Source organism: Nyctereutes procyonoides, unplaced genomic scaffold (assembly GCF_905146905.1).
Source record: "Nyctereutes procyonoides isolate TBG_1078 unplaced genomic scaffold, NYPRO_anot_genome, whole genome shotgun sequence".
In the NCBI taxonomy this organism is placed as follows: domain Eukaryota; kingdom Metazoa; phylum Chordata; class Mammalia; order Carnivora; family Canidae; genus Nyctereutes; species Nyctereutes procyonoides.
Window position 1 is genome coordinate 1,916,635 of NW_026575114.1, and position 21,748 is coordinate 1,938,382.

At 45.9% G+C, this 21,748-nt stretch overlaps 1 protein-coding gene across 1 annotated transcript; it reads right to left on the bottom strand.

Annotated features, from left to right (window-relative positions):
• Positions 1 to 12,009: 12,009 nt before the first annotated feature.
• Positions 12,010 to 20,147, bottom strand: LOC129515031 (butyrophilin-like protein 10). Its single transcript, XM_055333728.1, has 5 exons — positions 20,054 to 20,147; positions 19,498 to 19,851; positions 18,717 to 18,998; positions 12,089 to 12,540; positions 12,010 to 12,024 (listed from the first exon to the last, which is right to left on the bottom strand). Exons 1-5 carry the CDS (start codon positions 20,145 to 20,147, stop codon positions 12,010 to 12,012), a joined length of 1,197 nt encoding a protein of 398 aa, XP_055189703.1.
• Between the last annotated feature and the right edge of the window lie 1,601 nt (positions 20,148 to 21,748).

Sequence of the window (21,748 nt, forward strand, 5' to 3'; positions counted from 1 at the left end):
AGTCCCACATCAGGCTCCCTGCATGGAGCCTGCTTCTCCCTCTGCCTGTGTCTCTGCGCCCCCCCCCCCGTGTCTCTCATGAATAAATAAATAAAATCTTTTAAAAAAATGAGGACCCCACCAGGTTTTCAGGCAGGAGAGATGGCAAATTGTTGCAGTAGAGACACATGGCATGCTGACTCCCTTCTCTCCTGTACTCCTGGTTAGGGATGGATGTGGCCAGAGCCAGCGTTGGACCCCCCCCGCCCCGCCCCCGCAGCTGTGGGCAGTTGGATGACCAGCACCTTTGCTTTGATGGATCAGTGAACCCCAGGCCTGGTGCCACTGGATCGCACTTCTGGTTTGTAGAACCTGTAAGTATTACCTGGAGGAAGAAGCTTGTTTGTGATGGAGTCAGGAAGAGCCCGGGCTATGTTACCTCCTACCTGGAATTCCTTTGAGGTCTGTATCCTGAGTTCTGTGATGAGTTCCAATCCTTGTGACTTTTGTTTGCTAGCCCATCAATTATTCACCAACCAAGTGAGTTGACTTTGTTGACTTACCGCCCTGCAAAACATGTCATGGTGTTGATCCCTGAGTCCACTTACTGGCTCGTCCTTAGTTTGTTTCTTTCTCACAGAAAAAATTGCCATAAGAAGAAGTCCAACTCTCCCTCTTTGCAGATGACGTGATATTATAGCTAGAAAACCCAAAAGGCTCCACCCCAAGATTGCTAGAACACATACAGCAATTCGGCAGTGTGGCAGGATACAAAATCAATGCCCAGAAATCAGTGGCATTTCTAGACGCTAACAATGAGACTGAAGAAAGAGAAATTAAGGAGTCAATCCCATTTACAATTGCACCCAAAAGCATAAGATCCCTAGGAATAAACCTAACCAACGAGGTAAAGGATCTATTCCCTAAAAACTACAGAACACTTCTGAAAGAAATTGAAGAAGACACAAAGAGATGGAAAAATATTCCATGCTCATGGATTAGCAGAATTAATATTGTGAAAATGTCAATGCTACCCAAGGCAATTTACACATTTAATACAATCCCTATCAGAATACCATGGACTCTCTTCAGAGAGTTGGAACAAATCATCTTAAGATTTGTGTGGAATCAGAATGGACCCCGAATAGTCAAAGGAATATTAAAAAAGAAAACCAGGGGATCCCTAGGTGGCATAGTGGTTTAGTGCCTACCTTTGGCCCAGGGCGTGATGCTGGTGTCCCCAGATAGTGTCCCACATCGGGCTCTTTGCATGGGGCCTGCTTCTCCCTCTGCCTGTGTCTCTGCCTTTCTCTCTCTCTCTTTCTCTCTGTCTCTGATGAAAAAATAAATAAAATCTTTAAAAAAATAAAAGAAGAAAAAAGAAAACCAGAGCTGGGGGCATCACAATGCCAGATTTCAGGTTGTACTACAAAGCTGTGGTCATCAAGACAGTGTGGTACTGACACAAAAACAGATCAATGGAACGAATAGAGAATCCAGAAGTGGACCCTCAACTCTATGGTCAACTAATATTCGACAAAGCAGGAAAGACTATCCACTGGAAGAAAGACAGTCTCTTCAATAAATGGTGCTGGGGAAATTGGACATCCACATGAAGAAGAAGGAAACTAGACCACTCTCTTTCACCATACACAAAGATAAACTCAAAATGGATGAAAGATCTAAATGTGAGACAAGATTCCATCAAAATCCTAGAGGAGAACACAGGCAACACCTTTTTTGAACTCGGCCAAAGTAACTTCTTGCAAGGTACATCACGAAGGCAAAAGAAACAAAAGCAAAAATGAACTATTGGGACTTCATCCAGATAGGAAGCTTTTGCACAGCAAAGGATACAGTCAACAAAACTCAAAGACAACCTACAGAATGGGAGAAGATATTTGCAAATGACCTATCAGTTAAAGGGCTAGTATCCAAGATCTATAAAGAACTTATTAAACTCAACAGCAAAGAAACAAACAATCCAATCATGAAATGGGCAAAAGACATGAACAGAAATCTCACAGAGGAAGACATAGACATGGCCAACAAGCACATGAGAAAATGCTCTGCATCACTTGCCATCAGGGAAATACAAATCAAAACCACAATGAGATACCACCTCACACCAGTGTACCACCTCACACCAGTGAGAATGGGGAACATTAAGGCAGGAAACCACAAATGTTGGAGAGGATGCGGAGAGAAGGAACCCTCTTACACTGTTGGTGGGAATGTGAACTGGTGCAGCCACTCTGGAACACTGTGTGGAGGTTCCTCAAAGAGTTAAAAAAAATAGACCTGCCCTATGACCCAGCAATTGCACTGCTGGGGATTTACCCCAAAGATACAGATGCAGTGAAACGCCGGGACACCTGCACCCCGATGTTTCTAGCAGCAATGTCCACAATAGCCGAACTGTGGAAGAAGCCTCAGTTTCCATCGAAAGATGAATGGATAAAGAAGATGTGGTCTATGTATACAATGGAATATTCCTCAGCCATTAGAAACGACAAATACCCACCATTTGCTTCACCGTGGATGGAACTGGAGGGTATTATGCTGAGTGAAATAAGTCAATCTGCTCAGCGCAGAGTCTGCTTGAGGAATCTCTTCCACTGCTGTTCCCTCCCTAAAATAAATAAATCTTAAAAAAACCCAAAAATACAAGTAGGGATTTACAGTGATAGGCGGGGAGAGGGAGAGGATGGGAATTATTGCATGAGGTCAGTGTTCGCCTATGTGCCAACCTCACTGACGAAGTCATCATCATGCCCAGGATCTTGCCTGTGGGGAGGGATTCTTATTTAAGTATTTCCATTTCACCATCCCCCAAACTCTTTGCAGAAGAAAGAAAGCCATGGAAGCACAGAGTAGTCTTCATTCTGTACGTCATCATCTGCAGACCAGGGGTTAATACTTGTCATCATGCACACCTTTGCTGTGTCCCTGGCTTTTCCCATGTCATTTATCTGGTATCACTCAGCTGTGCTCTTCTGTGTACACTGGATGGAATGAGTGAGTGGACATGCTGCCTCTTTCTCTTTGGGCAATTTGTGTTCAGGTACTCCAGAGAAGCAGAACCAGTAGGAAATTATCTAATCTATCATCTATCTATCTATCATCTATCTATCTATCTATCTATCTATCTATCTATCTATCATCTATCTATCTATCCATCTACCTACCTACCTACCTACCTATCATCTCATGCCTGTGACAATAAAGAAAGAAATCTCATTGAAAATAACATCCTCCAAGAAGGGGAAGCTCTCACACATTACCACTCCTCATACCTTACATAGTCCCCAGGGAAGAAGGAAGACTTCTTGGCCAGATAGCAGCAACCTGCCCTCACCTGCAGCCAAAGAGAAGCCACCACGTCCTCAATGACCTGTAGCCAATGAGAAGCCACCTCCACTTTGAACTCTCATTTCCTCCAATGAGCATTTGTTCAACCCTTCTTCCCCCATGTAACAGGTACTTTACTCCCACTTTGTGTGTCCTGAATTGCAATTCCTCTGCTGTTTCCAAATGAACTCATTTGCTGCCTTACAAATGTCAGTGTTTAGTTTTTGAGGTTGACATTTCTATGTATATCTATCCATCTACTCATCAATCTATTGACCTATGTATCTTATAAATCATCAATCTAATCTATTATCTATCTATCAGAGGGAGAGAAAGAAAGAGTTTTTCAAAGTAATTGGCTCATGTGATTGGAGTCACCAAACTTTGAGGGGAAAGGCTTGCTAGCTGGGGACTGGAGAGAGTTGCACTTGGAACCCAAGTGCACTCTGCTGGAGAAATTCTGGCTCCCAGGAGGTCCACCTTTTGTTTTAGTTAGGCCTTCAACTGACAGATGAGGCCCACCCATATTGGGAAGAACACTTCACTGTACTGTGTCCACTGATTTATTTATTAATTATTATTATTTTGGTCCACTGATTTAAATGGTCATCTATTTTTTATAATAAATTTATTTTTTATTTGTGTTCAATTTGCCAACACACAGAGTAACACCCAGTGCTCATCCCATCAAGTGCCCCCCTCAGTGCCCGTCACTCATTCACCCCACCCCACACCCCACACCCTCCTCCCCTTACACCACCCCTAGTTCCTTTCCAAGAGTTAGGAGTCTTTATGTTCTGTCTCCCTTTCTGATATTTCCCACACACTTCTTCTCCCTTCCCTTATATTCCCTTTCACTATTATTTATATTCCCCAAATGAATGAGACCATATAATGTTTGTCCTTTCCGGATTGACTTACTTCACTCAGCATAATACCCTCCAGTTCCATCCACGGTGAAGCAAATGGTGGGTATTTGTCGTTTCTAATGGCTGAGTAATATTCCATTGTATACATAAACCACATCTTCTTTATCCATTCATCTTTCGATGGACACCGAGGCTCCTTCCACAATTTGGCTATCGTGGACATTGCTGCTAGAAATATGGGGGTGCAGGTGTCCCAGCGTTTCACTGCATCTGTATCTTCAGGGTAAATCCCCAGCAGTGCAATTGCTGGGTCATAGGGCAGGTCTAGTTTTAACTCTTTGAGGAACCTCCACACAGTGTTCCAGAGTGGCTGCACCAGTTCACATTCCCACCAACAGTGTAAGAGGGTTCCCCTTTCTCCACATCCTCTCCAACATTTGTGGTTTCCTGCCTTGTTAAGTTTCCCCATTCTCACTGGTGTGAGGTGGTATCTCATTGTGGTTTTGATTTGTATTTCCCTGATAGCAAGTGATGCAGAGCATTTTCTCATGTGCATGTTGGCCACGTCTATGTCTTCCTCTGTGAGATTTCTGTTCATGTCTTTTGCCCATTTCATGATTGGATTGTTTGTTTCTTTGCTGTTGAGTTTAATAAGTTCTTTATAGATCTTGGATACTAGCCCTTTAACTGATAGGTCATTTGCAAATATCTTCTCCCATTCTGTAGGTTGTCTTTGAGTTTTGTTGACTGTATCCTTTGCTGTGCAAAAGCTTCTTATCTTGATGAAGTTCCAATAGTTCATTTTTGCTTTTGTTTCTTTTTGCCTTCGTGGATGTATCTTGCAAGAAGTTACTGTGGCCGAGTTCAAAAAGGGTGTTGCCTGTGTTCTCCTCTAGGATTTTGATGGAATCTTGTCTCACATTTAGATCTTTCATCCATTTTGAGTTTATCTTTGTGTATGGTGAAAGAGAGTGGTCTGTCTAGTTTCCTTCTTCTTCATGTGGATGTCCAACTTCCCCAGCACCATTTATTGAAGAGACTGTCTTTCTTCCAGTGGATCGTCTTTCCTCTTTTATCGAATATTAGTTGACCATAAAGTTCAGGGTTCACTTCTGGGTTCTCTATTCTGTTCCATTGATCTCTGTGTCTGTTTTTGTGCCAGTACCACACTGTCTTGATGACCACAGCTTTGTAGTACAACCTGACATCTGGCATTGTGATGCCCCCAGATCTGGTTTTCTTTTTTAATATTCCCCTGGCTATTCGGGGTCTTTTCTGATTCCACACAAATCTTAAAATAATTTGTTCTAACTCTCTGAAGAAAGTCCATGGTATTTTGATAGGGATTACATTAAATGTGTAATTGCCTTGGGTAACTTTGACATTTTCACAATATTAATTCTGCCAATCCACGAGCATGGAATATTTTTCCATCTCTTTGTGTCTTCCTCAATTTCTTTCAGAAGTGTTCTATAGTTTTTAGGGTATAGATCCTTTACCTCTTTGGTTAGGTTTATTCCCAGGTATCTTATGCTTTTGGGTGCAATTATAAATGGGATTGACTCCTTAATTTCTCTTTCTTCAGTCTCATTGTTAGTGTATAGGAATGCCACTGACTTCTGGGCGTTGATTTTGTATCCTGCCACACTGCCAAATTGCTGTATGTGTTCTAGCAATCTTGGGGTGGAGGCTTTTGGGTTTTCTATGTAGAGTATCATGTCATTGGCGATGAGGGAGAGTTTGACTCCTTCTTTGCCAATCTGAATGCCTTTAATGTCTTTTTGTTGTCTGATTGCTGAGGCTAGGACTTCCAATACTATGTTGAATAGCAGCGGTGAGAGTGGACATCCCTGTCTTGACCCTGATCTTAGGGGAAAGGCTCCCAGTGCTTCCCCATTGAGAATGATATTTGCTGTGGGCTTTTCGTAGATGGCTTTTAAGATGCTGAGGAATGTTCCCTCTATCCCTACACTCTGAAGAGTTTTGATCAGGAATGGATGCTGTATTTTGTCAAATGCTTTCTCTGCATCTGATGAGAGGATCCTATGGTTCTTGGTTTTTCTCTTGCTGATATGATGAATCACATTGATTGTTTTACGAGTGTTAAACCAACCTTGTGTCCCAGGGATAAATCCTACTTGGTCATGGTGAATAATTTTCTTAATGTACTCTTGGATCCGATTGGCTAGTATCTTGTTGAGAATTTTTGCATCCATGTTCATGAGGGATATTGGTCTCTAATTCTCCTTTTTGGTGGGGTCTTTGTCTGGTTTTGGAATTAAGGTGATGCTGGCCTCATAGAACAAATTTGGAAGTACTCCAACTCTTTCTATCTTTCCAATCAGCTTTAGTAGAATATGTATGGTGTCTTTTTTAAACGTTTGATAGAATTCCCCTGGGAAGCCATCTGGCCCTGGACTTTTGTGTCTTGGGAGGTTTTTGATGATGCTTGGATTTCCTCCCTGGTTATTGGCCTGTTCAGGTTTTCTATTTCTTCCTGTTCCAGTTTTGGTAATTTGTGGCTTTCCAGGAATTCGTCCATTTCTTCTAGACTGCCTAATTTATTGGCATATAGCTGTTCATAATATGTTTTTATTTTTTAAAATATATTTTATTTATTTTTTCATAGACACACACACACACACACACACACACACACACAGAGACAGAGAGAGAGAGAGAGAGAGAGAGAGGCAGAGACACAGGCGGAGGGAGAAGCAGGCCCCATGCAGGGAGCCCGACACGTATTGGATCCCTCGTCTCCAGGATGACACCCCTGTCCGCAGGTGGCGCTAAACCGCTGAGCCACCAGGGCTGCCCCCATAATATGTTTTTAAAATCGTTTGTATCTCCTTGGTGTTGCTAGTGATCTCTCCTTTCTCATTCCTGATTTTATTAATTTGAGTTTTCTCTCTCTTCTTGTTAATAAGGCTGGCTAATGGTTTATCTATCTTATTAATTCTTTCAAAGAACCAACTCCTGGTTTTGTTGATCAGTTCCACAGTTCCTCTGGTCTCAGTTTCGTTGAGTTCTGCTCGAATCTTTATTAAATCTCTTCTGCTGGGTGTAGGATCTCTTTGCTGTTTTTTCTCTAGCTCCTTTATGTGTAAGGTTATCTTTTGTATTTGAGTTCTTTCCAGTTTTAGGATGGATGCTTGTATTGCGATGTATTTCCCCCTCAGGACTGCTTTTGCGTTCAGATTTTGAACGGTTGTATCTTCATTCTCATTAGTTTCCATGAATCTTTTTAATTCTTCCTTAATTTCCTGGTTGATCCTTTCATCTTTTAGCAGGATGGTCCTTAACCTCCACGTGTTTGAGGTCCTTCCAAACTTCTTCTTGTGATTTAGTTCTAATTTTAAAGCATTATGGTCTGAGAATATGCAGGGAACGATCCCAATCTTTTGGTATCGGTTCACACCCGATTTGTGACCCAGTATGTGGTCTATTCTGGAGAAAGTTCCATGTGCACTTGAGAAGAATGTGTATTCAGTTGAGTTTGGATGTAAAGTTCTGTAGATATCTGTGAAATCCATCTGATCCAGTGTATCATTTAAAGCTCTGGTTTCTTCGGAGATGTGTTTAGAAGACCTATCGAGTATAGAAAGTGCTAGATTGAAGTCACCAAGTATAAGTGTATTATTATGTAAGTATGTCTTAACTTTGGTTATTAATTGATTGATATATTTGGCAGCTCCCACATTCGGGGCATATATATTGAGGATTGTTAAGTCCTCTTGTTGGATAGATCCTTTAAGTACGATATAGTGTCCCTCTTTATCTCTCACTACAGTCTTCCGGGTAAATTTTAGTGTATCTGATATAAGGATGGCTACCCCTGCTTTCTTTTGAGGACCATTTGAATGGTAAATGGTTCTCCAACCTTTTATTTTCAGGCTGTAGGTGTCCTTCTGTCTAAAATGAGTCTCTTGTACACAGCAAATAGATGGGTCCTGCTTTCTTATCCAGTCTGACATCCTGCGCCGTTTGATCGGGTCATTAAGCTCATTCACGTTCAGAGTTACTATTGACACATACGAGTTTAGTGTCATCATGATGTCTATTCAGTCCTGTTTTTGTGGATTGTTCCCTTGGTCTTCTTCTTAAAGGGGACTTTTAAGAGTCCCCCTTAAAATTTCTTGCAGAGCTGGTTTGGAAGTCACATATTCTTTTGGTTTCTGCCTATCTTGGAATCTCTTTATCTCTCCTTCCATTCTGAATGAGAGCCTTGCTGGATAAAGTATTCTTGGTTGCATGTTTTTATCATTTAGGGTCCTGAATATATCCTGCTAGCCCTTTCTGGCCTGCCACGTCTCTGTGGAGAGGTCTGCTGTTACCCTAATACTTCTCCCCATAAAAGTCAGGGATTTCTTGTCTCTTGCTGCTTTAAGGATCTTCTCTTTATCTTTGGAATTTGCAAGCTTAACTATTAAATGTCAAGGTGTTGAACGGTTTTTATTGATTTTAGCAGGGGGATATTTCTGTCTCCTGGATCTGAATGCCTGTTTCCCTTCCCAGATTAGGAATGTTTTCAGGTATGATTTGTTCAAATACATATTCTGGCCCTCTGGCCCTTTCAGCGCCCTCGGGAACCCCAGTGAAACATAGGTTTTTCTTCCTCAGGCTGTCATTTATTTCCCTTAATCTATCCTCATGGTCTTTTAATTGTTTGTCTCCTTTTTCCTCAGTTTCCCTCTTTGCCATCAACTTGTCTTCTATGTCACTCAGTCGTTCTTCCACCTCATTAACCTTCGTCGTTAGGACTTCTAGTTTGGATTCCATCTCATTCTATTGATTTTTAATTTCTTCCTGATTAGTTCTAAATTCTGCAGTCTCTTGAACCCTTTATGCTTTTTTCTAGAGCCACCAGTAGCTTTATAATAGTGCTTCTGAATTGGCTTTCTGACATTGAATTGTAATCCAGATTTTGTAACTCTGTGGGAGACAGGACTGTTTCTGATTCTTTCTTTTGAGGTGAGTTTTTCCTTCTAGTTATTTTGCTCAGTGCAGAGTGGCCAAAAACAAGTTGTATTGAGAAAAGGAGAAAAAGAGAGGAGAGAAAGAAGAAAAGAAAAGAGAAAAAGAAAAAAGAAAAAAAAGAAGAAGAAAGAAAAACAAGAGAAGAAAAAGAGAAAGAAAAAGAAAGAAAGGAATAAAAGGGTGGGGGAAGCAAACAGAAAGCAAAAAAAAAAAAAAAAAAAAAAAAAAAAAACCACGGGGAAGTATCCTCTGATTCTGTATACTGTAAGTCCCTTGTCTTCCCCTGGAACTTTCCAGTGCTGCTTGGTCAATAATTTGTTTTTCTCCTGTATGTCTAGCTTGTCTTCTTGGGGAGGGGCTTGTTATGCTGATTTTCAGGTGTTAGCACTTGGGGGAACTGCTCTGCCCCTGCCTGCTGCAGGGCTCAGCGGGGGTTGTTTACCCCGTGAGGCCCCAGGAGGAACAACCCCAGTGGCGGGGCCAGCTCTGGAGCCCTGGAGTCAGCCCTCGCAGAAACTACGGGGCTCTCCGTCTGCAGGGCCTGGAGGCTCCGGGGCGGGGCCGCTGATCTGCTCAGCTCGGGGCCGGAGCGTCCTTGCTGTCCTGGGCCCTCCCGGCCTCTGCCTGTCCCGGGGGAGGCCGGATCCTGGGCTGTGTCCCGGCGCCCTGTGCTCCGGGGCCTGCGCTGTTGGATTCGCTCCCGCCCCGCAGCCCCGCGCCTCCGCGGAGCCGCCGCCCGAGCCCCTCCGAGCTGCTCCGGGTCCCGCCGTGCGCGCTGCAGCCCTTAGGGAGCTCGGCGCACTCTCCCGGGGCGAGGGCATCCCCGCCCTCCTGGGGTCCTGCTCCAACTCCCTGCGAGCCCCTTGCCGCCCGGGAAGGATGGTGCAGCTCCTGCTTTTCCGGGACGGGGCTCTCCTGTCCTGGGGACACTCGCCCCGGCCTCAGCCCGGCTCCTCGCGGGCCCCTCCCCCTGGAGGCCTTTTGTTCCTTTATTTCTTTTTCCCCCCGTCTTCCTGCCTTGATAGAAGCGCGAACTCTTCTCACTGTAGCATTCCAGCTGGTCTCTCTTTAAATCTCAGGCCGAATTCGTAGATTTTCAGGATGATTTGAAGGTTATCTAGGTAATTTGGTCGGGACAGGTGACTTGGGGACCCTACTCTTCCACCATCTTGCCCCTCCCCTGTTCAGATTTTCTATCTGAGAGTTTATATGTTTTTAGCAATGCATCATTTCATCCAGTTTACCTAATTTGTTGGCATATAATTGCTTATAATTTTCTCTTATAGTTTGGGTTCATTTCTTTTCTTTTCTTTTTTCTTTCTTTCTTTCTTTCTTTCTTCTTTATTTTTTTGATAAGTCTGGCTAGGGACTTACCAATTTTGTTAATTCTTTCAAAGAACTAGCTCCTTGTTTTGTTGATCTACTGTATTTTTCATTTCTATATCACTTATTTCTGCTCAAATGTTTATTATTTCCCTTCTCCTGCTGGATTCAGGCTTCATTTGCTGTCTTTTTTCTAGGTCTTTTAGGTGTAAGGTTAGGTTTCATATTAGAGACTTGCTTCTTGAGGTAGGCCTGTGTTGCTATCTACTTTCCTCTTAGGACTGCCTTTGCTGAACCCCAAAGGTTTTCGACTGTCATGTGTTCATCTTCATTTGCTTCCATGGCTGATCTGGGGAGCCCTGGAATCTTTGACTTACCCTCAGCTAGATCTGCACTGACCCACCATAGTGAAGAAGAGTGTGGTACTAAGGTAGACCAGATGTCCTGGGTATTGTGAGGGGGACATGGGGAGGAAGAAAGAGGAGTGGGTAGGGAGGAGTGTGAAGGAAGTAGGTGAGAGAGGGGAAAGGGGGTAGGAAGAGAAGTTGGGTGTAGAGGAGCAGGAGGGGAAAGAGGAAGGAGAGGATGGGTTAGAGAATGAGAAGGGTAACGAAGACTCATAGGAAGGAAAGGTGGATGGGGGAAGATGGAGAGGAAGGGGGAGGTAGGGAGGGAAGAGAGAGATAAAGGGAGAATGTGGGAGAGAGGTAGGTGGTTAAAGAGATATTGGAGGAGGGTAAGGTGGATTGAGGAGGGAAAAGAGAAGAGAGGAATGGCTAAAGGAGGGGAAGGAGAGAGAAGGGAATGAGAAAGGCTAGCATTTACTGAGCAACTACTTCACATCTGGCACTGGGTTCAGTGCTTTCCAAATACCCCAAGTATATTTCAGAAAAACACCACACTGTGCATATTAATATATCCCAGTCAGCTTGGGCTGTGTAAAAAATACCACAGGCAGGGAAGTTTGTTTAAACAACACACATTTATTGTGTCCTAATCCTTGGGACTGGAAGTCTCAGATCCAGCTGTGGGTGGGGCTGGCTCCTTCTGAGGTCTCTCTCCGTGGCATGTAAACACTATCTCCTTACTGTGTCTTTGCATGGTCATCCACCAGTGTGTATCTGTACCCTAATCCACTCTTCTGATAAGGACTCCCATCATATGGGATCAAGGCACATTCTAGAGACCTCCTTATGACTCAAAAACCTCTGTAAAAACCCCATTTCCAAATACAGCCCCATTCTGAGGTCCTGGGGGTTGGAGCTTTGGCATGTGAATTTGAGGGGACATGGTTCAGCCCATAATATATTCTTAGTATAGTACAGGGAATGAAAAGGAAGATGAGACAGGGTAATTCAGAAAGGTGTACCCTTGTATGGGTATAGCTGGGATGTAGAATGGATATGGTTTCCCCAAATCTTGAATGGGCCAGAGGGGAGAGATCATGGGTCTTGATGGAAGAGGCTCCCCACCTTCTGTCTCTGGCTCTGAGGAGAGCCCAATGCCTCTAAGTCCTGGCATTCTGTGCAAATGGTCAGGGGGTTAGGGTCATGAGTCCAAAGGCAGAAGAATGGCCTCAGGGGTACGGAGAAAGAGAGTCCAGAGAATGTGTAGATGAGGGATCCACTGCCCACATTGTAGAAGGAGACTCTGCCAGCCTCACAGTCCAGGAGAATGCCGACCTGATGCAGGGGTTCAGAAGGGTACAGGCGAACCCTCGGGAAGGTGAGTGCCCAGAATGTCTGCTTGTACAGCTCTAGGGCCCAGAGTCCATTCTTGGGGGCCTTGGGGATCCTTCCCTTCGGATCCAAGCTGTCCAGACACACGCCCAAGTTCCAGGCCTTCCTGTGCCCCACCTGGACCACCCAGTAATACTTCCCAGCAGAGAACTGCTCCCGGGCCAGCACACAGGGGTCCTGGTCGAATCTGCTGGGGATGTCGGGCAGCTCTTGGTCAAAGAATAGCCGCCTCACACTCTTCCCGTCCTCATACAGAGCAAGTTTGGGGCTTGCGGTGTCAGGGTCCAGGGATGGGCTGACTGTGGGAAGAGAAGAGGTTCAGGTCTGGGGGTTTGTGTCTCTAACCTACACTCCTGCATGGAGGGGACCCCAGGACCTCTGGGAGAGGTGACCACAGCTTCCCTGGGTGTCCCTGTGCTTCCAGCTTTTTCTGTCCAGGACCCCATGCAAATAGGCCACCCAGAATGGCTGAGGCAACTCCAGGTCAGAACCAGGGGAGGATTTCTACTAAAGAGGGTACATAGCTAGCACACAGTGAGGTCTACTCACGTCCCTGGACTCCATGTCTCAACACTTGTGTGTGTGTGTGTGTGTGTGTGTGTGTGTGAGAGAGAGAGAGAGAGAGAGAGAGAGAGAGAGAGAAACAGAGAGACAGAGACAGAGACAAAGAGAAGTAGGGAACAGATAAAGAAGGAGACAAAGGCATTGGGGGAGAGATATAGGGGAGGGATAGTAACAGAGACAGAGAGATAGGGAGAAATAGAGAAAGACAGGGAGACATAGGGAGAGAGATAGAGACAGGAACAGAGAGAAAGATAAGAATAGTTAGAGACACAGAGAAACAAGATAGCAAGGAGAGACAGATAGGCCCAATTACACAAGGAGAGAGATAGACAGAGAGACAGATAGACATGGACACACAGAGAGATAGAGACAGAGATATAGGGAAAGAGACAGATACAGAGACAGAAAAACAGAGAGAAGGGGACAGATAGAGATAGATAAATAGACAGGGGAGATAAAGAAACATAAAGACACAGAAACACAAAGAGAAAGGTAGGGAGACAAAAAGAGACACAGAGAGATAGACATAAGAGAGAAGGACAGGGTCAGAGAGACAGAGATAAAGAGAGACATAAGAGGACATGGAGGGATCCCTGGGTGGCGCAGCGGTTTGGCACCTGCCTTTGGCCCAGGGCGCGATCCTGGAGACCCGGGATCGAATCCCACGTCGGGGTCCCGGTGCATGGAGCCTGCTTCTCCCTCTGCCTGTGTCTCTGCCTCTCTCTCTCTCTCGCTCTCTGTGTGACTATCATAAATAAATAAATAAATAAATAAATAAATAAATAAATAAATAAATAAAAAAGAGGACATGGAAGGATGCAGGGGACATGAGATGGTGCCACAGGTGTTGATGCAGGTGCCGTTGGACAGCTCTGGGGTCAACGACTGAGGAGTCCCATGTGGAAAAGCCCGAGAGGCATCTTAAGGAATCCAGAAGCTGCAATGAATACACCTTCCAAAACAGAGCCCTCATCTCCTGCCCTGCCAACCCTCTCAGAGCCCTCAAGACCCCAACATGTGACCTGGAGGAGGATCTGTCTACATTGGGCTCCATTCTAGTGGCAGGGAGGGTGTGTGGGGACCAGCTGGGTGTCTAGCTGCCAAGCAGGCACCTTCCTTCTGAACAGCAGAAACCTCCCAGCCAGTGTCCATCCTTGCCCATTCTAAAGCCAGCTATGCTGTTGTTTGCTTGAGTTTGCACCCAGGTGCCCCAGACACTCATGTTTCCTGACCTTACATCCCTGTCACTTGGACATGATCCAGCTCTCCTACATGAACCCCAGATTTCTTCCTGATCTCTACTTCCTTCTGGCTAGAACCGTGTTCCCTTTTGCTTTCCAGTAAAGACCATATATTTCCCCACAGAATTCTCATTGCTGCTTCCTGAATTGTCCACTCTGACTCCTTCCCTGTAGAGTCAGCCATGGGGATGGAGCCCTCCCATGTTCCATGATTGCCAAATACGGACTCCCTGGCTGAACAATGAGCTTGGTTCCTTCTACCGCACATGCTCTCATTAAATTAAAATTATCCACATTAAAAAAGTAGTTTCAGACTTACAAAGAAGCTGAAAAATAGCACAAACATTATGTCTATGACAACATTTTGCATAACCCACAGTAAAATGATCAAAATCAGAAAACTAAGATTGATGCAAAACTATTCAGTAATGAGTTCTGGCCCACCACTCCACACCTGGCAGTGGAGCACACCTGTGCCATCCATCCTGTGCTGGACCACCCAACACCTGGCTGCCAGTGTAGATCTGTGCTTCATCCTATTCAAAGCTGTGGACTATCTTCCCTTTAAACTTGTTCCCTAGTTTGTTTCCTTTCCCTCATGCATCTTCACTCCAGAAAATTCCTTTTAGGTGACACACATATTACCACGGACCTTAAAGTAAAACCAAAACAAACCCAAACAAAACACTCCACCTGATTCCTCCCTCAACAATTGTTAGCTCACTGCACAGGTAATCTTTGAAGTTTCCCTCCAGCTGTCTCCACAGGGGACACTGCTCTTGCATATCACACTTGCCAGTTTTTCTGAGTCACGTTCCTGTTCTAATTTTACTCCACTCTTCAACTGCCAGGGACATGGCCAGCTGGTCCTTCAACACACTGTATCTGCGGATTTCTATGGGGAAGCCTCCCCTGACCCTCCTACTCGAACAAGACTCCTGCTCAAAGAGACCTTCAAATTCCAGGTTCTCCAAGGCTAGACCTTTGATATTTCTTTCTTTCTTTCTTTCTTTCTTTCTTTCTTTCTTTCTTTCTTTCTTTCTTCTTTCTTTCTTCCTTTCTTCTTTCTTTCTTTTCTCTTCCTTTTGAAACCGTTTTTTTCTTTAAGAAGAATTTTTGAAGAGTAATTTTAGGTGTGCAGATAAGTGGAGCACTCCATGGTTCACTTTCCTCAATTTCAATGCCAGATATATACCACGGACTCCAAATTCCTAGCTCCAGTCCACACTTCTCCTGGAGTGCGAGACTTGTATATTCAAGGATTTATCTGATGTCCCCAGTTGTATATTGAAAACATTTCAGTCTTAAGAGGTCTAAGATGATTTTCATTCTTTTGCCTAAATATATCTTGTTTTGCCCCAAACCTTCTGTTAGATGGAGCCACCATGGGCCGAGGAACTCATGCTACCTAGGGTCACCTTGGGTTCCTCACTCTGCTTTGCCCTTGCTGGACCCTGTTACTTGTGGCCCCAGGACCCATTTTGGGGCTGTTTCCTCTCCTCCATCAGCACATCTCCTCTGCTTAAACCCCCTCACTCATTTTGAACCTTGCTTCACATAACATCCAGACCCCTGCCTGAGCCTTCCAGGCTCTGCAGGTGTGGACACCCACAAACCCTGGTGCCTCCTCTACATACTCAGCTCTCACATACCACAGACCCCATTCTCCCTGCCATGGTTGGGGGTCCACCTCTCTTTCTCCCAAGGTGGTGGCCCCACTGTCACCCAACCCTTCATTTGGGTGTTACCATCCCACCATCCCCAGGGGCCTGGACATCCCACATGAACTCTTCTGGCCACTTCATTATTGTATTCCAGTCTGTTCCTACAATATTTACCCTGATTAATTCTAGTTTCAGTTAAAGAAAAACTACTGGCTGATGGCTTGCATCCTCACATACATTCTATGCTCCATGAGGTCAGGAGGAAGCCATTTTATTCACTAATAGATGGCTGACTGCTGGCATAGGAGGTGACTGGTCACTATTTTACGTGAATGAATGAGTGAATGAATGGGTGATTGGCTTCTCTCTGTTTCCTCCTAGACCCTCAACAAGTGTCTGTGCTCAGGACATGTGTTTCCAGTTGCCCTGACACCTCTCATCTGCCTGGTTCATGGTCTGCAGCTATACCCTTCCCTGTTCTGGGGGTTCCTTGTCCATGGCCAGACTGTACCCTCTCTACCCCAATCTCCTACCAAGAGAGTGTCCTGGGGTAGAAAGTCACTGGTTCTGCACTCTCTGTGGTAACAGGTTGCCTTCCAGTGGCTGGCTGTCTTGCTGCCTCCACTCTGCAGGTCTGTACCTCAGCTAATAAACAGGAGCTAAGGTCTCCCACGACAGCCAAAACTTGATGTTTAGAGCCACATGGCTGCCACTCAAGAACATTTAGGACAGCACTTCAGCACTCTGGAATAAAAAGGAACACACGCACACACTCCCACACCATACACACACAGGCACACAGACATACACCAGTGCATATGCATGAGTATGTACACACACGGGTGCAAACATATGCACATTAAGGTACAAAACGCACACACAGCACACACATACATGTGCACATAAACACACAGGCCAGGGACACAGGCTTCCAGGCCCCAGCATGATCTCACCATAGATAATCACATCTTCTGTTCTGCCTGCAAGAAAACAGAAAGATGTGAAACTGTGGGATTGTGCTGATCCAGTGGGGCCAAGGTTCAATTTCGTGGAAGCTAAGTCAAAACAAGATTTAATGAATTCTAGCTGTGATCCTGTGAAACAGGAACAAATATAGGTCTTTCAGTGGCCAATAAAGCAATAACCAGGGTCATTTTCTTTTTAAGGAAGGCTTTTGTGAAGCACATCCAGATGGTCTAGGCTTCCCACCTCTGTCATGCGGACATCTGTTCCCAGGCTGGGGTCTGAACACTATGGGCAAGGACTTAGGAGGCAGGGAGGGCAGTGGATGGGTAAGTGCAACAATGCAAACTGATGATAATCCTGCACCCATAGCAGGATGCTGTCACATGACAGGCACGTTGATGCTTTTGTCACTTGAGCAATTCTCAGGATGCTCTCATCACCCCTGACTGATAGACCTTCTGGGGCTCAAGTTCACATCTCTCTGTCTCTGAGACAGAGACCCTCCATCGTTCCTGAAGTCACCTGCTGAAGAGCAGCTGAACACCTCTCACAGTCAGAGGATTTTACTGGGCACATGGTAAGTGGGCAGTCCTCGAGCTGTGTCCTGGGCAGGCCCCTCCCATTCCTCCCATGCTTGAGGGTGTGCACAGGAGAGACTTTATGCAGGGCTCCACACCTGTGCCCTGGCTGGAAGGGGTGCTTCTGCCCTACCAGGGCCTGCTAACCTTGGGAGCACTGCTCCTCTGCTCTATACCGTCTCTCTTTTTCCAGCTCCACCCTATTCCTCTCCCCCTTACATTTCTGGAAGAGACAGGTAGCTCCAGCTATGGCAAGCCCTGCTACAGTGAGGATCAGAGGCAGCACAGTTCTCCACGTCATTGATGGCAAACTTCTGGACAACTGAGCTAAAAGAGAGCCAGGTAAGATATCAGGGTAAGAGAGCTGATACACACACACACTGTGTTCTTAGGACACACACACACACACTGCAGGGTTCATGAGTCAGGGGGCATAATGTTTCGAACTCACCTGAAATAACTCAGAGAACACTACTTGTGTTTGTACAGAGAAATTATGACAGGTGCAAAATCAGGAGAAATGGTAGATAAATGGCAGAGTGTTAAACACTGGATGGGTCTGCACACCAATTTGCATGATATTCTTGCAAATTTTCCACAAGCTTGAGGTTATTTAGAAGTGAAAATTTTATACAGAGTGAAACTTGGAAGCCTAGGCTGTGGTCCATCAAGCCCACAATGGTGGTCTAAACAATGGAATATTGTTTAGCACTAATGAGAGAGGAAATAATGTTGCAGCCACCATGGAGAACAGGATGGTTGCTCCTCAAAAATTAAACAGTGAACTAACACAGGATCCATCAATTCCACTTCTGGGTATTTATTTAAAAAATAAAAATATCAATCCAAAAAGATACATGTCTCTTATATTTCTTGCACTGTTATTTATAATAGTAAAGATATGGAAACAGCTGAGTGTCCATTGATGGATGAATGGATAAAATTGCTTAGCTATAAGCAATAAGGAAATTGGGCCATTTGCAATAACATGGTTGGATTGTGTGGACGTGTGGCGAGGTGAAGTAAGTCAGACAGGGTAAAATAATGGGTGATCTTATGTATATGGGATCTAAAATGAAACAAAACAAGAAAAAAACACCAAAATCCAAGAAAACCAGAAAGCCCACCTTGGATGCAGAGAATAGATTCATTTCTAAAGTCTCAAAATGTAAAGTGGGAGTGGGGGTAATCAGTGAAATGGGGCAAAGATTATAAATTTCTACTTATAAAATAAAGAAGTCCCAGAAAGGTGACATACAGCATGACAACTACAGTTAATAGTACTCTGTTATATATTTGGAAGCTGTAAAAGAGTAGATATTACACCTAAAGAACTAGCTAAAGAACGAGTTCTAAAGAACCGATCATAAAAAATATTCTGTGATTTTGCATGCTATTGGATATGAGCTTATTGTCTGGGGTGCCCTAAGCTTTTGAGGCCTGAACAGAACAGAACACTCACCAGGCAAGTAGCTCTTGACCACCTTCCTCCTCTGGAGGAGGGAGCTGATGATGGAGCAGGAGAAGCCCTCCACATCCCTGTCCAGGATAGTCACGTTGGACACCACTCTGAAGAGTCCCGTTGTTGGATAGGCAGACAGGTTCGTCAAAGAAGGTAGGGATTGTCCCCCGAAGTCTTTCCACTCCACCTGGGGCTCTGGGTACCAGCCCTCCGAAGTGCACTGTGCCCAGACACCTTCACTCTGGCCAGGTCCCACTTGGATTCTGGGCTCCGAGCCCAGTCCTGTGGGAAGAGACGCCCGTGCCAGTCTCCACAACCACCGCCACTTCCAATCAGAAGAATACAGATGCTGAGAATTCCACCGGTATTAGGGGTTTCTCACAGACTACTTACTCTGTGTAATATTTCTTTGCCATGTGTTACCCTTGTCCCAAGAAAGCACAAGACCAAACAGAAAAAGCCCAGAAATGAAAAAAAAATCCCTATTACAAAATTAGTGTCTTTTCCTGTGTCTCTGTCTCTCTTTCTGCCTCTGCCCTTCCCTCTCTATCTCTGCTTCCCTCTTTATGAGTTGGCTGGGTAAGGGAGAGGAGCAAACGTAGAAAACAAAGCCAGGTGCCTGAAACTGTGCTTTCTAGAAACACTGTCCCTGCTGCAAGCATGTTAGTGCTTCTTATGGGACATGCTCAGGCTCTGGTCATAAAGGGGTGATCATCAGCTGGGCATGAGCTTTGGGGGCAAGCACTCGGGGAGACCAAGAGTGCCAGGAGCTGGCCCTCACCTGCCACCCTCAGCCACAGTGTGGTCTCTGCAGACACGATGCCATCTTTGAAGCTGCAGTGGAAGGTCCCATTATCAAGAGCAGTGACATTGTGAATCCTCACTGTGGCTTGGCCCTGGGCCAGGCTGGTGCTCAGGAAGGTGGTCCTTCCCTGGTACTCTGCCATCTGTTCATCCGGCACATCAATCCCATTCTTATGCAGATGCACGGCTGGGGATGGCTGGTCCCTGTACCACCGCAGCTCCATGTCCTCGGCACTGATATTGAGGGACAGATGGCATGGTAGATCCACCTCTTCCCCAACCACGGCCAGAAGAGGTTTGTCAGGTGCAAAGACAGAGAAGTCGGCTTTCCCTAATGAGAGCAGGTGGGCAGGCATTAGCCAGGCTTGGTGTGAGGAGACCAGGGGCCCTCCCACCCATCCCCAAGGTCCCCTGGGAAGGACTGCTTGGACCCTTGGCTGACAGCTGAGGTGGAAGGTGCCAGCCCAGCCCCTCTGGCATCATCTCCATGCACAGGGCATCCTCCTAGCATGGGGCAGGGGGAGCTCTCCTACCGTTTCCAGAGACGCTGCAGGACAGGAGCTGCAGAAATACGAAGAGGATGGAGCAGCTGGGTGGGCAGATGCCTGGACCACGTTTGTTTGCCATGCCTGCTGGGGATGGAGAGACCTGAGCCTCAGGCCTCGGAGACTGAGTTCATTTCTGTCGCTGTATCTCTCTGTCTCTGTCTCTCTTTCTTATTCTTTGTTTGTGTCTCTGTCTCGGTGGGAGGCCATGCACCACCAGTAGGATAATGGGAGTGATGGAAACATGGCCAGGGGAGAGAAAGATCCCTTGTGACTCTCTTGACCCTCACACTCCCATAGAAGTTATTCATCTTAGAGTCAGAGAGATGACATTCCCACCTGCTATTGTGTCCATCTTCTCAAGGATATCCTTTCTCTTATCCTCATCTGTCCTCAGAATGCCACCAACAAACTAGCATTACCTTGATTCCAAAACCAAAGATCCTATCAAATATGAGAATTATAAACCAGTATCTCTGATGAACATGGATGCAAAAATTCTCACCAGTATACTAGCCAATAGGATCCCACAGTACACTAAGAAGATTATTCACCATGACCAAGTGGATTTTATCCCCAGAATGCAAGGATGGTTCAATAGTCCTAAAAACAATCAATGTGAAAGATCATATCAACAGGAGAAGAAACAAGAACCATATGATCCTCTCAGTAGATGCAGAGAAAGCATTTGACAAAATACAGCATACATTCCTGATTAAAACTCATCAAAATGTAGTAGAGGGAACATTCCTCAATATCTTAGTAGCCACTTCCAAAAAGCCCACAGCGAATATCATTCTCAATGGGGAAAAACTGGGGGGTGGGGCAAGATGGCGGAAGACTAGGATTTCCAAGTCACCTGTCCACACCAACTGACCTGGATAACTTTCAAATCATCCTGAAAACCTAAGAATTCAGCCTGATATTTAAAGAGAGAATGCTGGAATGCTGCAGTGAGAAGAGTTCTCGCTTCTATCAAGGTAGGAAGATGGAAAAAATAAAAATAAAAAAGCATCCAGTGGGGGAGGGGCCCCGCGAGGAGCTGGGCTAAGGCCAGGTGGTGAGAGCCTCTAGGACAGGAAAGCCCAGTCCCGGAGAAGCAGGAATGTTAGCAATATTCCTGGATGGAAAGGCGCTCACAGGGAACTCGGGCAGGATCCCAGGAGGGGCAGCGGAGCCCCCAGGTTCCCGGGGTCACTAGCAGAGGAAGTGCGCCCTGGGGGAGAGCGTGCCACACACCACAGACCAAGCTCCAAAAAGGGCTGTGACACGTGCCTCGCGGGGCCTTGGGAGCAGCTCAGGCGGCGGCTCAGGCGGTGGCTCTGCCCTGAGTGGGCTACACGGCCCGAGACTACGATTCCAGAGGGGCGGGCCCTGGAGCCCAGGGTGCCGGGGGACACAGCCCAGGGTCCGGCACTCCCCTTGGGACAGGCGGAGACCAGGAAGACACAGGACAGTGAGGATGCTCCTGCCCTGAGCATGCGATCAGAACCCCAGGATCCCGGAGCATCCAGGCCAGGAGCATCCAGGCCAGTGCGGACTGGCAGCTGTGGTATTTACTGCTAGAGCATACTCCAGCGCTGGAGAGCTGGCAGCCGCCAGTCTTGTTCCTTCCCGTGTCACCCTGTGCCTGGGATGGAGCGGGGCCCCAGGGAACAGGGGCCTCACAGGATAAACAGCTCC

What these genes read in the sequence shown, in the direction of transcription:
- LOC129515031 (XM_055333728.1), bottom strand. Translation starts at nt 20,147, where the DNA reads ATGGCAAACAAACGTGGTCCAGGCATCTGCCCACCCAGCTGCTCCATC. An exon ending in ACTGTGGCTGAGGGTGGCAG is followed by an intron (nt 18,999 to 19,497) that starts GTGAGGGCCAGC and finishes CTCTTCCCACAG; the next exon opens with GACTGGGCTCGGAGCCCAGA. An exon ending in GGTCAAGAGCTACTTGCCTG is followed by an intron (nt 12,541 to 18,716) that starts GTGAGTGTTCTG and finishes CTCTTCCCACAG; the next exon opens with TCAGCCCATCCCTGGACCCT.